Source organism: Mixophyes fleayi, chromosome 5 (genome assembly GCF_038048845.1).
Source record: "Mixophyes fleayi isolate aMixFle1 chromosome 5, aMixFle1.hap1, whole genome shotgun sequence".
Lineage (NCBI taxonomy): Eukaryota > Metazoa > Chordata > Amphibia > Anura > Limnodynastidae > Mixophyes > Mixophyes fleayi.
The window spans coordinates 21,077,312-21,091,141 of record NC_134406.1 but is presented as its reverse complement, the minus strand read 5'-3'; the positions used below and the strand labels follow the sequence as shown (position 1 = coordinate 21,091,141).

The window sequence follows — 13,830 nt, the reverse complement described above, 5'->3', positions numbered from 1 at the left end:
CCATCCGTCTTTCTCCCAATTTGTCCTCCTTCAAGAAGGCACTCAAAACTTATCTGTTCCTAAAAACCTACCAACCTTACACCTAACCCCCTCATCTTATCTCCTCTGCCTGCTCTCCCCCTCTCTCCTCTCAGCCCCCCTGTTCTCTCCCCACTTCTTCAACTTGCTCCCTGTGTGCCTGTGTTCTGTCTACCCTCCCTTAGGATGTAAGCTCATTTGAGCAGGGCCCTCTTCCCTTTGTTCTCCATACCTGTTCTTCTGCTCCGTCTTTACTGCATTAGCCTGCCTGGAGTCTCTGAAGTTTTGGTATTTTTGTTTACTGTGTGTAATGTTTCACCTTGGTTAGTCTACTGTTTGTGCTGTGTACGGCGCTGCGGAACTCTTGTGGCGCCTAACAAATAAAGGATAATAATAATAATAATAGTAATAAGAACAGTGATTATGGAGAAGGGAAGGCAATATATGGTCACTGGAGGGACGAAGAGTAGCAAATACTCATTTTTAATCACAAACTGCTACTCTTCATCATCATCATCATCATCATCATCATCAACATTTATTTATATAGCGCCAGCAAATTCCGTAGCGCTTTAACAATCTTAACAATCATGTTGTAATCATGTTGTACTACTCATTGATAATCACGTTATAATGCTCACAGATAATCACGTATTCATAAACATTAATGATCCTGTGGTAATACTCATAAAACATCAGAAGATAGTACCCATTGGCCATAATATGGTAGTAATGATCAGTATTCAGTCATACATTCAGGTGGTGGTGTATACAGATCATTGAGTGATATGTTTTGTTGAGTGATAGTCCTCCTAATACTCCTATCTTGTTGAGTAATAAAAAAAAAAGTACTCCCAGGTTATGAATAGGTAGTGCTCATGTAAATTCACACCTAGTTAAGCGAAATCATCAATAGTTGAGTGTTAGTACAGTGATAGCAGTACTATCTAGTCCCATTGATGTCTGCATGATAACAATGATGTATAGTTCAGTATTGTTACTCAGGTATCACATTGATGGTCACATGACGCAGTCATGACTAATCATGTGCTCCTACTCATGGTTATTATAGGTCAGCAATGATTTTCATACTTTATATTTTCAATTGGAGAGGTAACACAATGATGCTCCTCTGTTTCTAGGGAGAGCCTGGTGCTGGTGGACTGAACGGAGGTGTTGGACCCCCAGGCCCCGGAGGTATTCCAGGAGAGAGAGGTACAGCTGGACTTCCAGGACCCAAAGGAGAAAAGGTAATTAGTCAGACATGACGGACATTGTTCATTGGTCTACATGCTTTATAGAGAATCCACTCTGAGGCGAGCAGTCAAAAAATTATAGTGTTAAAAATTGTGCATGCTAAGAAAAATCCTGCAGTGAGACATCGTCATTTATGTACTAGTTCAATACTACTATCTATGTTTTATATGTTCAAATACATAGAAACAATTTTTTGTTTAAAGCAACACCTGGAATTATGATCAAGATATGTGATTATTCTGATTCATTTTTTTTTCATTTTTACTCTGCAGGGTGATAATGGCAACAGTGGTGAATATGGTAGCTCAGGAAGAGATGGTGCCCGTGTGAGTACATCGCATTGCTTACGCTAATCGGTTAATGTATTTCTTTATGACACTACTCATTTTATAAATGATAAGGCAACTAATTTAAAGGTAAATATTTTAGAAACCTTAGACCTCAAGGGGCAGATTTTCTAAAGCATCTAAAAGAAAAAATGGAGGTGTTACTCATAGTAACCAATCAGATTCAGGCTATTATTTAACTAGTGCATTCTAGAAAATGATAGCCAGACTCTGATTGGTGGCGTGGTTGCTATGGGCAACAATTCCACCTTTCCACCCCCAAAAAGTCATTCTTATCAATGAATCTCTTCCTTTGGGTATACTCTAAAACATAGTTTCCAAAAAAGGTACATATATTCATATATATATATATATATATATATATATATATATATATATATATATATTTATTTATATAAACACATCATGTGTACAAATATAGTAAATACATAAAAATATGCTGAATTTAATATTCAAATGCCTATCTCCATACTTCTCCTTATTAAACCATTTGGCAGTGCTCCTCACAGTAACCGTAGCAAGAAATGCTCGGTGGTAATATCAATGTGTATGACATTTTTCCCAGTGTTTGAAACTTTCCTGATAATAGGTTTGCAGATTAAAGATTACATACCTATAGTTCCAATTTGAAAGAACAGTATTTGTTGTGGCTCGTATTGCTTGCACATGATGTCTCCACTCTGACACTATCTCTTTTTTTTCCTTTGTTCCGTGTAGGGCCCAGCTGGTGCTTCAGGAGCTCCTGGTCCCGCTGGTGGTCCCGGAGATAGAGTAAGGGCCTTGCTCCGTTGTATAGCACAGCAATTACATTTTGAGTGCTACTTTTGTCTTAATATTGGTGTTATCTCTTTAGGGTGAATCTGGACCCAATGGTCCTTCCGGACTCGCTGGACCCCGTGGTACCCCTGTAAGTAGAACCCTTTATGGAGCTGGACGCATTTCATAGCTAACAAGTAAATGGGTCTAAGCAATGATTTTTTCTGCTTTCTCTCTTGACAGGGTGAACGTGGAGAAGCCGGTCCCGCTGGATCCACAGGCTTTGCTGGACCTCCTGTAAGTAGCTGGGCTTCTTGTTATTAAAAATGGCAACCTCCTTTAATAACCGTAATAAAAAATGTAGTAAACGGAGATTGTTATGTGTTATCTCAACAGGGTGCAGCTGGCCATGCCGGAGTTAAGGGAGACAGAGGTCCCAAAGGACCCAAAGGAGAACTCGGTGCACCCGGTGCCCTCGGCCCAGCTGGCTCTTCTGGTCCAGCAGTAAGTTAGACAACCTCCAAATTCCTTCAGATACCATCATAGCTCAGAGTAATATATTAACTGGTTACAGGCCCTGAAATTTGTTTGGTCATCGTGGTCAAACTACGTTTCCCAGTCTTAGTCATTTGGTGGTAGTCCTGAAATCAATGGGATTTGTAATTATATATGATACTTTTAAATGATCTGGCTGTAGAGCTTCAGGCGTTGGCTATAACTCGATTGTCACCTGGAGGTAGTGGCTTGTATCGCTTCCATGATTAACAGGTCTTTGTTGAATTTTGTAGGGTCCAAGTGGTGCTGCCGGAAGTGTTGGAGCTCGTGGTGATTCCGGTCCCGCTGTAAGTTCAACACAGTTGTTAGCCAATGACGTACAGTATATCAAGCTTACCATGGAATGTTACCTTTAAACCTCATAACATTTTTCTGTTTCACCTCTAGGGTGCAACTGGATTCCCTGGTTCTGCCGGAAGAGTAGGAGCACCCGGTCCTGCTGTAAGTACATTTTTTTTTGTTTTATATCACATAGTCTTTAGTTGTTTGTTTTTTAAAAAGATATTAGTTAACAAACTGAAAAAAAAATTAAATAGAATTATAATTATTAAACTGCAAGAGTATTTATAGTTTGAGAACTGCAATTAGCAAATTAGCATTTCCATTACAGGACCTGCTACTACTGATATTGCTATTTACATAACATTATTTTTGCTGCGCAAGTGTCTTCTTCCGTGCAGCAATTAGACCTAGAGAGGGCAAGAAACTCTATCTGTAAGGATTTTGTCTCAGTAATTGTCTTATTTTGTGCTCCCAGTGGATAAAACATCAACGTTTTAGAACAATTCTAGTACAATTAGAAATAGCGTATAAATAATGTATATACCTATAGACAATACAGCACACCGGTGAGCTGCCCATGCAGGGTAGTTGAGAATTAAAGTAGGTGACACTCTATCCTCCTCTTTCTGCTGAATATACTCATACAAAACATCCACAAACGTTGTAATATTTAGACCACAAAAATATGCCTTCTGGCAATACTTAGTCATACCACTTAATAACATCCTTAAAAATTAAGCTTAAAAAAAACCCAACAAATATGTTCATAAGGTGGATTCTAAATCAGACTGCCACGTTTGTCCTGTCTTGTTAATAAAATTCAAGCTACAGGTTACATTGTTTGTTTATAGGGTATTCTTGGACCTTCTGGTGCAACTGGACAACCCGGCAAAGATGGAGCCAGAGGTCCACGTGGTGACAGCGGTCCAGTTGGTCGCCCTGGTGAACAAGGACACGGCGGCCCACAAGGTCTTGCCGGAGACAAAGGTCCATCTGGAGAAGCTGGCACTGCTGTAAGTGACTCTCAAATTACTTTTGTGGAATAGATCACGTTTGATTAAGAGAAAGCTCCACCACGATCATTGTTAAAACAAAATCGTACATGATCCAATAATGTGTAGACAAAGTGATTTTTATTATCTGTCATGATAGCAACACATTTTCCTTACAGTCTTGGTTTTTTGACTATAATATACTTTGTTGTTACCAGACAATCTGTAAAACACAACCAGTTTATGATATTTTAGCAAAAATTCGCTGATGTAATGACAATTCAGCAAGTTTGCCATGACTTTTTTTTACAGATAAATAAAATTATAGAGATTTGCTTTTAAGGAATTTTAATATAACATATTTGTACAGGGACACATGTTAGTAATATTAATGATATCATGAAGTAGTTTCGTCATGAATGCTTAAGTTAAAAAGTCATAGACAGTGGTCCAATTATAGTTTACCAATGTAACCATAAAGTCACGGGCCAATAATCTTTATATAGGTTTATACATCTCCGAAGTGACATTTAGTATCCGTAATAATTTGCTGTAAGTGCGCATTAAGTGCGCATTATTCCAATGCACACATTTTCCTAATGAAAACTGAAGTGATGACATTAGAACTCGCAAATTATAAGCAATTACATCAAAACTCTCTGTTTAGACAGATATTTTTAACAGGAGTTTACACGTATATTACATTACCCGTATATTATAACAATATAATTTACAGAGGGTTATATGCTTTGCTTATCTACTATGGAAATATATATATAATAATCTCCTGTTTCTCGCATTGGTTTAGGGATCCCCAGGTGCCTCAGGTCCTTCTGGTGTTCTCGGTTCTCGTGGAATTGTTGGTCTTCCTGGCACAAGAGGAGACCGTGGTCTTAACGGTGGCGCTGGGTCAAACGTAAGCAAACGACTGCAGATTATTAAAAACTAAATAGCATTATTATACCATAGAACACATAGAAACACATTGGCAATTAATATGGAAATAAACATTTCTTAACGCACAATAAACGCACTACAAGGTATACAGTACTTCCAAAACGTTGTGTTGTGTTAAGTTCTACTGAACGAATGTTATCGGTTAGTAGATCAGTCGATACACAGACAGTATGTGTTACCGAGCTGAGATGTTATATCATTCTAAATCCAATACAGGGGGGAATTTCAAATTAAAATAAAAAAACACACCCTACAATATGAGTTCTAATGTAGTGTACAAAATTGATAATCATAATAGTGTCACCGATTGGAGTAATTCTTAGAAACAATTTGATGTTCAAGTACATTTAATATATACACAAATAATACCAGAGAAGAAAATATGAAATTTTAAAAAAAAAGAAAATAAAAAAGGAAAAACACTATACCTAGTCCGTCAGAGTGCGCTATATAGCAAGTTTAAAATATATATATATATATATATATATATATATATATATATATGAATATACTGTAACTCTATGAATCAAACATATCTAATTTATACATCAAAAATCATATATTACCCACTCTTATAAGAAGTGCTAAATGTATTCCTCAATCTGTCATAGAAATTATATCTAAATATAATGTAGCAGTTGAAACTTTATATACATGTCAATGCTTATGCTTTAAATGTATCACCGGGATGCTTATAACCTGACCGATAATTCTCACAGAAGAAACATTGTAACAGAGTCCAACAGTATAAGCTGAAGAGTCCTTTATCAGTTTATCAGCTGCGTTGTATGACTCATAACCTGAGCAAAACGCGTTGCTGCAAATGATCCAGACTGGGATCACTCAAACACAACTGTTTTATGACTAGTAACTAATGAAGAGCCGCATTCCTCTAATTCCAAAGGCCGGCGTTTCAGTTCAATTGCAGTCACTCCATATTCAATAAAAAAAACATGTTTTTATAACTATAGTAGATGTGTCTAACAAGAAGCAGATGATTTTATTTGCTGCAGTTCCCTCAGCAGCATTTGATAGCTGTAGTAGGCTATCTACTTTGTCTGCTGAGATATTAAATGCAAAACAACGTTAAATGGAAAAAAATAAAAAGTACTATTTAAATAGGCTTTAAAGAGAGTACTCGTTAGTATCCAGTGATCCAATATTTTCATACTGAGGGCAGGCGTCAAGGCTCTGTGACGTAGGGCTGACGCGTTTCAGAGGACCTCCTCCTTAAGGCTTAATGTGGTTACAGCACATACTACAAATGAATATATCTCCTTGAAAGATGATTGGTTCAAAAATTAAAAGGAGCCAGTAGAGGAGGGTCTTATTGATAGTTAATTATGTCAGGATGTGTGTAGAGAAACATTTAAAATAGGATTTTTCATTCAAGTTGTTATACTGATATAGAGAAATTAAATACTGCTAGTATAATAAGACAAATATAAGAGCAGTAATATATAAATTAAACGAGGCATGAAATGCTACAAAGAGATAATAAGAAATACTTTATTCCCCCTTTTTTCTTTTTTTTTCTCCTCAATACAATACAGATATCCACATAGTGTTATATATTTAGGGATAATATATATATATATATATATATATATATATATATATATATATATATATATATATATATATATATATATATATATGTATGTATATCTTATTTCTAGTTTCTAGGGTGCTGATGTTTTGATTAAAATAAATGTACGACACAAGTATAAATGGAGCGATTTATCAAAAACAAAAGCCCTAGCACATTCTTTGAGGGGCAATGTTTAGCAGTTGCCATAGCAACGGTTACAGGCAGACATTGTGTGTCTCTATTGCCCACACACAGTAGAGGCAGCCATTTTGTGGCCCGAACCAATATTTTTGAGAAATGAACCTGTCCGTTATGAAGGGACAAGTATTGCACAGTCATAAGCCAGTTTGTGATATTGCTAGCTCAAGTGAAATGATTGGCCACATTCACATGATTTATGGTTCCGCCCACAAAATGGCTGCCTCAAGTGTATACAAATTAATTACATTTTAAAAGGAGATCTTTAGATGATCACATACCTGGCAAGTACACACATTTATTTCAATCTGCCATGTCAGATTTAAAGGGATAGAGGTATATGTGTTGATCTTTCATAAGAACCATATATAACCAAATGTGGAAATCTATAGTTTGTTGATAAATTTACTTTTGACTTTATAGGGTGAGCCTGGTCCTTCTGGTCTGGCTGGTTCTGCAGGTCCCCGTGGTCCCCCAGGTACTGTTGGTTCTGCTGGTCCCGTCGGTCATGCTGGAGAAGCTGGTCGTGATGTAAGTACAATATGAAGAGTCCATGCAATGTCCTTTAGGCAGTATATGGTGAAAAATATCATTGACCCAACCTTGACCATTGATGCCCCTGTACGGGCTGACACTTAATTAGATCAGATTGCAAAGACCTGAAATACAAGAAGCATAAAACAGGAAGAGGCGAAATTCTCTGGCCCCACGGTGATACCTGGCTTTAGTCATTGTCTAAAAAGCTCTGGGTGTTTCAGATCGGAATGGAGAGGCAGAAAATACTCCATTACATTTTTACTTTTCAACACCACAGCTGGTCAGCCTCAAGCAGAATAGTGAATCTGTCCTTCATGTTCTATTTTTCAAACAATTCCATTTTTGGGTGTAACTGCATTTTAAATAATAAGTAGATGAGACATTTTATAAGTAGATGAGACATTTTATAGCCTCCATGTATCCTTACTTTTGGAATGTTTGAAAAAATGTTCTAGACATTGACTGTTCCTTTTCTGCCACACATTCTTTATACTTGTTAATTGTGTCACACCTTATTTCTTCCATCATGTGTGATGTCTTCTACAAATACAATACACTCAAAACACATCCTTCCCTCCACCCACGATGCGTTACATCAAGTCTTTCTATACATGCCTTAAACACTTTTCCAGCGTGGCAGCCTACCTCTGGAATTTACTACCCGGTGCCCACAAACTCCACAGTAGTCCCCCATCCTTCACAGTCCTCAAACACATCTGTTCATAGAAACGTTTTTCCAAACCCAAATAATACACTGAAAATACAGGTTACCTATCCTTTTGCAGCTTGAGCTCACCTGTGTTTAATTGTATTATTGTCGTTTAGCTTTTTTTACTTACAGAGTTTATCTGGTAATAAAACTTAACATTCCCTTTTCTCTAGGGCCACCCCGGAAACGATGGTGCCCCCGGCCGTGACGGTCTTGCAGGCCCCAAGGTAAGTGAGACAACAATTGTATTATATTGGGCTTTATTAGGTAGCATAATCACCCCAAATCACTTTGGTTCAAGGGGCATGCCTGTCTTTCGGTATTTGGAAACGCAGATGCAAAATTAAAGTACACCTAATTCTTTAGAGGTGCATTGTGCAAAATTGGAAACGTCACATTAAAGTCCAACCTCCTTCAACTTTAGAACAATCCCTTTCATTCCCTTACAATACTACTTGGTGAAACCTCTTAACGTTGAGGGTAAAATCAAACTTTTGTTTGGCTGTACGCCCTTCTACACAGCGGGAAGTGCTCTTAAAATATACCCCCTTTCCACTCATTCGTCTTATTTTAAAATTTACATCTCATTTTTGCCACAAAAATTGTCAAACTCTGCTAAACTTCCATCCCTCGGCCATCTTGCTCCTCAAACCAGCGCCCTTTGGCATAATTCTAAGTGCAGCAGCACAAACCAAGGCGCATGACATCACCAAAGGGGGCTTTGTGCCGCACCACGACCTTTGCACTTCTTAGATGAGGCCCTCTGTCTGTACCGTCAGCGTATCACTCTGTTTTTCTATGACATTTACCCAACAGCGTGTAACAATGTCGCTCTCATATAGGGAGAACGTGGATATCCTGGTAACACTGGCCCTGCTGGTGGAGCTGGAGCTCTTGGTGCCCCCGGCGCTACCGGTCCCTCTGGTAAATCTGGAAACCGTGGCGAGTCTGTAAGTTGATATTACTTATTTTGATATTAACAGCTTTTACCCTCCTCTGGAACTTAAAATGTTTTTTAAATTTTAAGAATGATTGTTGTAAGTAATACACTTTGCATGAGTGATGGCGCTGTACTCCGACGCAGCTGAGCTTACACTCTTATTTTCATGCTGTTCATTCCCAAGGCCTTACTGAGCTTACAGAGGGTTTCAGATGAAGGTTCTCCAGCAAAATTCTCAGTCGTTGTTTTTTGCAGTCGTTACACTTAACATTCTAAATTATTATTATTAATAATAATAATAATAATAATGACACCTATTGGTTTTCATATGGATAATCTGACCACACACACACAAGTGATGAATTTGTGGTGAGATAATAAGATTTGAACTTGGGTCACCAATAACACGTGGTCTTAAACACTGACCAACACTTTCTAGCTATTTCTATGATTGCAGATACAGTAGTATTAATAGCATTACCTTGTTATACATGATATTACATCTACTTAAGGGAACTAAGGGTTAGGCTGGGCAAGGGGGCAGGGGGCATCTGCCCCCTGGGCCGCCCCCATAACTGGCTTCCTTGGGCTGGTTCACTGGGCCACCTGCATTTTTTTTTTCTTTAAAATGTTCCTAATAGGCTATTGAATCGAGTCTTGCCCCCTTCCCCCCCCCCCCCCCGGGCTAAAATTTGCCAGCCCTCCCCTGAGGGAACAATTTGTCTTTTAGCAATATTGCCTTATAGATTTCATACAGTATATCCTTAACCTACTTTACACACATTTTCTTTATTTTAGGGTCCTCATGGTAATGTCGGCTCTGTTGGTCCCGCTGGTGCTAGAGGTCCATCTGTAAGTATATTGTTTGATTCTAATTGATAGACGTTCATCCCTTCGAGCATACGCAGCTCGTGGATCATTATATAGGATGACCTGAGTCCATGAGCTTAGCTAACAAGCCTTCTTCTTTATTAGGGTCCACAAGGAACACGTGGTGACAAAGGAGAGGGCGGTGGGCCCGGAGGACGAGGTCGCGATGGTGCTAAAGGTCACAACGGTTTATCTGGTCTGCCCGGTCCTGCTGTAAGTATAACAGTTCTCAGGCAAATAAACTTTCAGAAAACAATCGCAGCAAGCTGACAAATCATATAACATTGACGCACACCCCAATATTTTTACTTCAATTGTTTTTTTGGCAGATTTTAACTATGCATATTTTTTCGTCTTTTTCACCCAGGGTACTCCAGGAGAAACTGGTGTCGCTGGTTCAACTGGTCCATCTGGTCCACGGGTATGTAAATGTATTATTATTTAAGAATGTAAATTATTATTATTTAAGTGTGGCCTTAGGCTTTTCTTCTGATGGTGTTAATAATGTCTGAATAATTCTTATATTTCAGGGTCCATCAGGTCCTTCCGGTCCCCCAGGCAAAGAAGGTCGTTCTGGACATGCTGGTGCCATCGGTCCCGTTGGTGTTCGTGGCCCTCCTGGCTTCAGTGGTCCCGCTGTAAGTAACAACCTAAGAAAATATTTATGTATCTTGGCTTATAAGTTGTTCTATTAAGTCCTCCTGACAACTGCTTGAGAAGAACCTGCAAGGTTAATAGTAACATCTTTGGGTGGGCAATGGTCTAACTTCAGTAAATCTGGTCTAACCTCAGTAAATCTTCTCATGGTTTAGCTCCTATACTTATTGTTCTTTAACTAGATTAGAACTTTGATTTTACATCTTGGAAGTTTGGTCACATGCCTATTGTTTTCTATTATATTGTATAGGGTCCCCCTGGACCTCAAGGTCTTCCTGGTCACCCCGGATCATCTGGAGGTGGATACGACATGGGTCATGGCGGAGATGAATACTACAGAGCTGACCAGCCTGCCCGCAGACCCAAGGATTACGAAGTTGATTCTACTCTGAAATCTTTGAATAACCAAATCGAGACCATCATTACCCCAGAAGGCTCAAGGAAGTACCCTGCCCGCACCTGCCGCGACTTAAGACTCAGCCACCCTGAATGGAGCAGCGGTCAGTATATTTCTGTTCTCAAGCGAATCTATCATCACCATTCATCATCACCATTTATTTATATAGCGCCACTAATTCCGCAGCCCTGTACAGAGAACTCACTCACATCAGTCCCTGCCCCATTGGAGCTTACAGTCTAAATTCCCTGACATACACACACACACAGACAGACAGAAAGACACACACACACACACACTAGGGTCAATTTGATAGCAGCCAATTAACCTACCAGTATGTTTTTGGAGTGTGAGAGGAAACCGTAGCACCCGGAGGAAAACCACACAAACACGGGGAGTACATACAAACTCCACACAGATAAGGCCATGGTCGGGAATTGAACTCATGACCCCAGCGCTGTGAGGCAGAAGTGCTAACCAATAAGCCAGTGCTAACCACTGAGCCAGCATGCTAGTCCATCCACCTCTTCCCACTCCCACATCACATGGCTATAATTTTTCTCATAGGATTCTACTGGATTGATCCCAACCAAGGCTGCACTTCTGATGCCATCAGAGTATTCTGCGACTTCTCCACTGGTGAGACCTGCATCCACGCCAACCCAGATAGCATTTCACAGAACAACTGGTACAAGTCCAGCCAGGATAAGAAACACGTCTGGTTCGGAGAGACCATTAACGGTGGCACACAGGTAAGTCACCTTTCCCTGAGCCTTGTAATATTATAACCAGACCACAGGCATGGAAATGCAAATTTTTCATTCGTGCTTTGTCCCTCTGCATAGTAGTGTAATATACTCGCTGACCTGTGACTCAAAACATAACTATTCTGTTATAATTTTAAAAAGAAATTAAGGTAGAGAGAGGTTCTGGAGCACAATAAATAATTGCAACTCTAATAACTCCTATTTTTTAATGTACAATATTTATTAACTAGTACATCATGTTTGTCCAGATATATAAAGTTAATACATGTTCTGTTCCTTCAATAGTTTGAATACAACGATGAAGGAATCACCTCTAAGGACATGGCTACCCAATTTGCCTTCATGCGCCTTCTGGCTAACCATGCCTCTCAGAACATCACCTACCACTGCAAGAACAGCATCGCTTACATGGACGGAGAGACTGGCAATCTGAAGAAGGCCATTCTCCTGCAGGGATCTAACGACGTGGAACTGAGAGCAGAAGGCAACAGCAGATTCACTTTCAGCGTCCTTGAAGACAGCTGCACGGTAAGCAAAGGGCCGATACCTTTCACGACTCCGATTTTGTTAGACAATGTACTTTATCCTTAGAAAAAACACATCCACACATTTAATGTATTTGAGATTTCATTACATATGTGTTACAGAAGATATCCTAAAAACGATGATGATTTATTGTCTCCAAAAGTGTTTCGAGGCCCATGGCAAAATTTGGGGGAGGACTTAGTGATTCTATTCCACCCCTCTAGAGCCCCCTATGCTCTTCTGAACATACACAGGCTCATTGTCTGTTCAAAACAGGCCCCTCTCTGCACTTATGAGCCTTGAGAGCGTGATTCTGTATTGCCGGGCCACCAGACTCATAGCGGGTAATGCATTAAGTGTACAGCAGAAGAAGTGTATGGGGCAGCTGGTAAAGCAGTGGCGCACGCAGGGGGGGTTTCTGGGTCTCCAGAAACCCCTCCCCTCCGTTAAAGAAGTGCCCTACAGAGCGGCACTGTACTATATAGCAGCCGCGGCGCTGTCAAAGAAGCGTCCGCGGCGGTGCTGTATTGTATCTGGAGACCCAGAAACCCCCCCTGCGTGCGCCACTGCTTTACCAGCTGCTGTGCATGCGAGAGGGCGCATGCGCAGCAGCTCTCTCGCGGTTTTTGGGGGTTTTTTTCGGTACGCCCCTGTAAAGGACATTGCCAGGAAGAAATCTTACAGTACTTTCCCCTGAAAATTAGGGACAGCTGGAAACTATGACTTTCCGCGTCATTCTTTTATGTTTTTTGTTAATAAGCCATAACTAATCGATTTAACCCTTTATTTCAGCAACACACTGGTGAATGGGGAAGAACCGTCATCGAATACAGAACAAACAAACCATCACGCTTACCCATCCTGGACATTGCACCTTTAGACATTGGCGGTGCAGACCAAGAGTTCGGATTGGACATTGGCCCAGTCTGTTTCAAATAGATGAACAATTTAAACAAACAAAAAAAACTAACTTAAGTAACATCTTGTATTTGCCCTTTCTTTTATTTTTTTATACCAAAAGCTGACTCCTTCCATTTTTTTTATTCCACTCCTTTACGTGCTTAAATCCTGGGCAAAACAAACAAATCAAAAAGGGAGTATCGTGCAATGCAATCGGAGGACATGGAAGTTTTTCACGATTTTAACATCCGGTTATGGGGGGGGGAAATGTCAGCTTTTGTAATGGAAAAAAAAAAAAATCAAAAACCTAAATAAAAACCGTGAAAGCTTGCACCATTTGTGGCCTTTGAATACCTTCCACGGAGGAAGTTTAAAACCACGACTTCCACAGGTTTTAACTACCTCATTCGTTTATTCCAAAGTGTCTTCATGTTTCCAGCAAGTAAAAATGGTGTTCAGAAAAGAAGGCAGTTTTTTCAGAGGTGCTAATTAAAGGTACTTGAACAAATGAAATGGTGCTAATAAAGAGTAAGACCCGGTTTTCTATACATCCTTGTATTGTGTGTTCTTGGGAG

The 13,830-nt window shown here is 39.6% G+C and overlaps 1 protein-coding gene across 1 annotated transcript in view; it reads left to right on the top strand.

The window, feature by feature from the left end:
• The window catches only part of COL1A2 (collagen type I alpha 2 chain), a 35,646-nt gene extending 22,060 nt beyond the window's left edge, over nucleotides 1-13,586 (top strand). The window contains exons 30-50 of the mRNA XM_075211795.1: nucleotides 1,161-1,268; nucleotides 1,548-1,601; nucleotides 2,340-2,393; nucleotides 2,476-2,529; nucleotides 2,622-2,675; nucleotides 2,775-2,882; nucleotides 3,167-3,220; nucleotides 3,321-3,374; nucleotides 4,067-4,228; nucleotides 5,016-5,123; nucleotides 7,377-7,484; nucleotides 8,373-8,426; nucleotides 9,042-9,149; nucleotides 9,938-9,991; nucleotides 10,115-10,222; nucleotides 10,377-10,430; nucleotides 10,540-10,647; nucleotides 10,917-11,166; nucleotides 11,631-11,815; nucleotides 12,116-12,358; nucleotides 13,148-13,586. Of these exons, the coding sequence (XP_075067896.1) occupies nucleotides 1,161-1,268; nucleotides 1,548-1,601; nucleotides 2,340-2,393; nucleotides 2,476-2,529; nucleotides 2,622-2,675; nucleotides 2,775-2,882; nucleotides 3,167-3,220; nucleotides 3,321-3,374; nucleotides 4,067-4,228; nucleotides 5,016-5,123; nucleotides 7,377-7,484; nucleotides 8,373-8,426; nucleotides 9,042-9,149; nucleotides 9,938-9,991; nucleotides 10,115-10,222; nucleotides 10,377-10,430; nucleotides 10,540-10,647; nucleotides 10,917-11,166; nucleotides 11,631-11,815; nucleotides 12,116-12,358; nucleotides 13,148-13,294 (2,229 nt within the window). The 3' untranslated portion in view covers nucleotides 13,295-13,586. The remainder of the gene's footprint in view (nucleotides 1-1,160; nucleotides 1,269-1,547; nucleotides 1,602-2,339; nucleotides 2,394-2,475; nucleotides 2,530-2,621; nucleotides 2,676-2,774; nucleotides 2,883-3,166; nucleotides 3,221-3,320; nucleotides 3,375-4,066; nucleotides 4,229-5,015; nucleotides 5,124-7,376; nucleotides 7,485-8,372; nucleotides 8,427-9,041; nucleotides 9,150-9,937; nucleotides 9,992-10,114; nucleotides 10,223-10,376; nucleotides 10,431-10,539; nucleotides 10,648-10,916; nucleotides 11,167-11,630; nucleotides 11,816-12,115; nucleotides 12,359-13,147) is intronic.
• The last annotated feature ends 244 nt before the right edge of the window (nucleotides 13,587-13,830 follow it).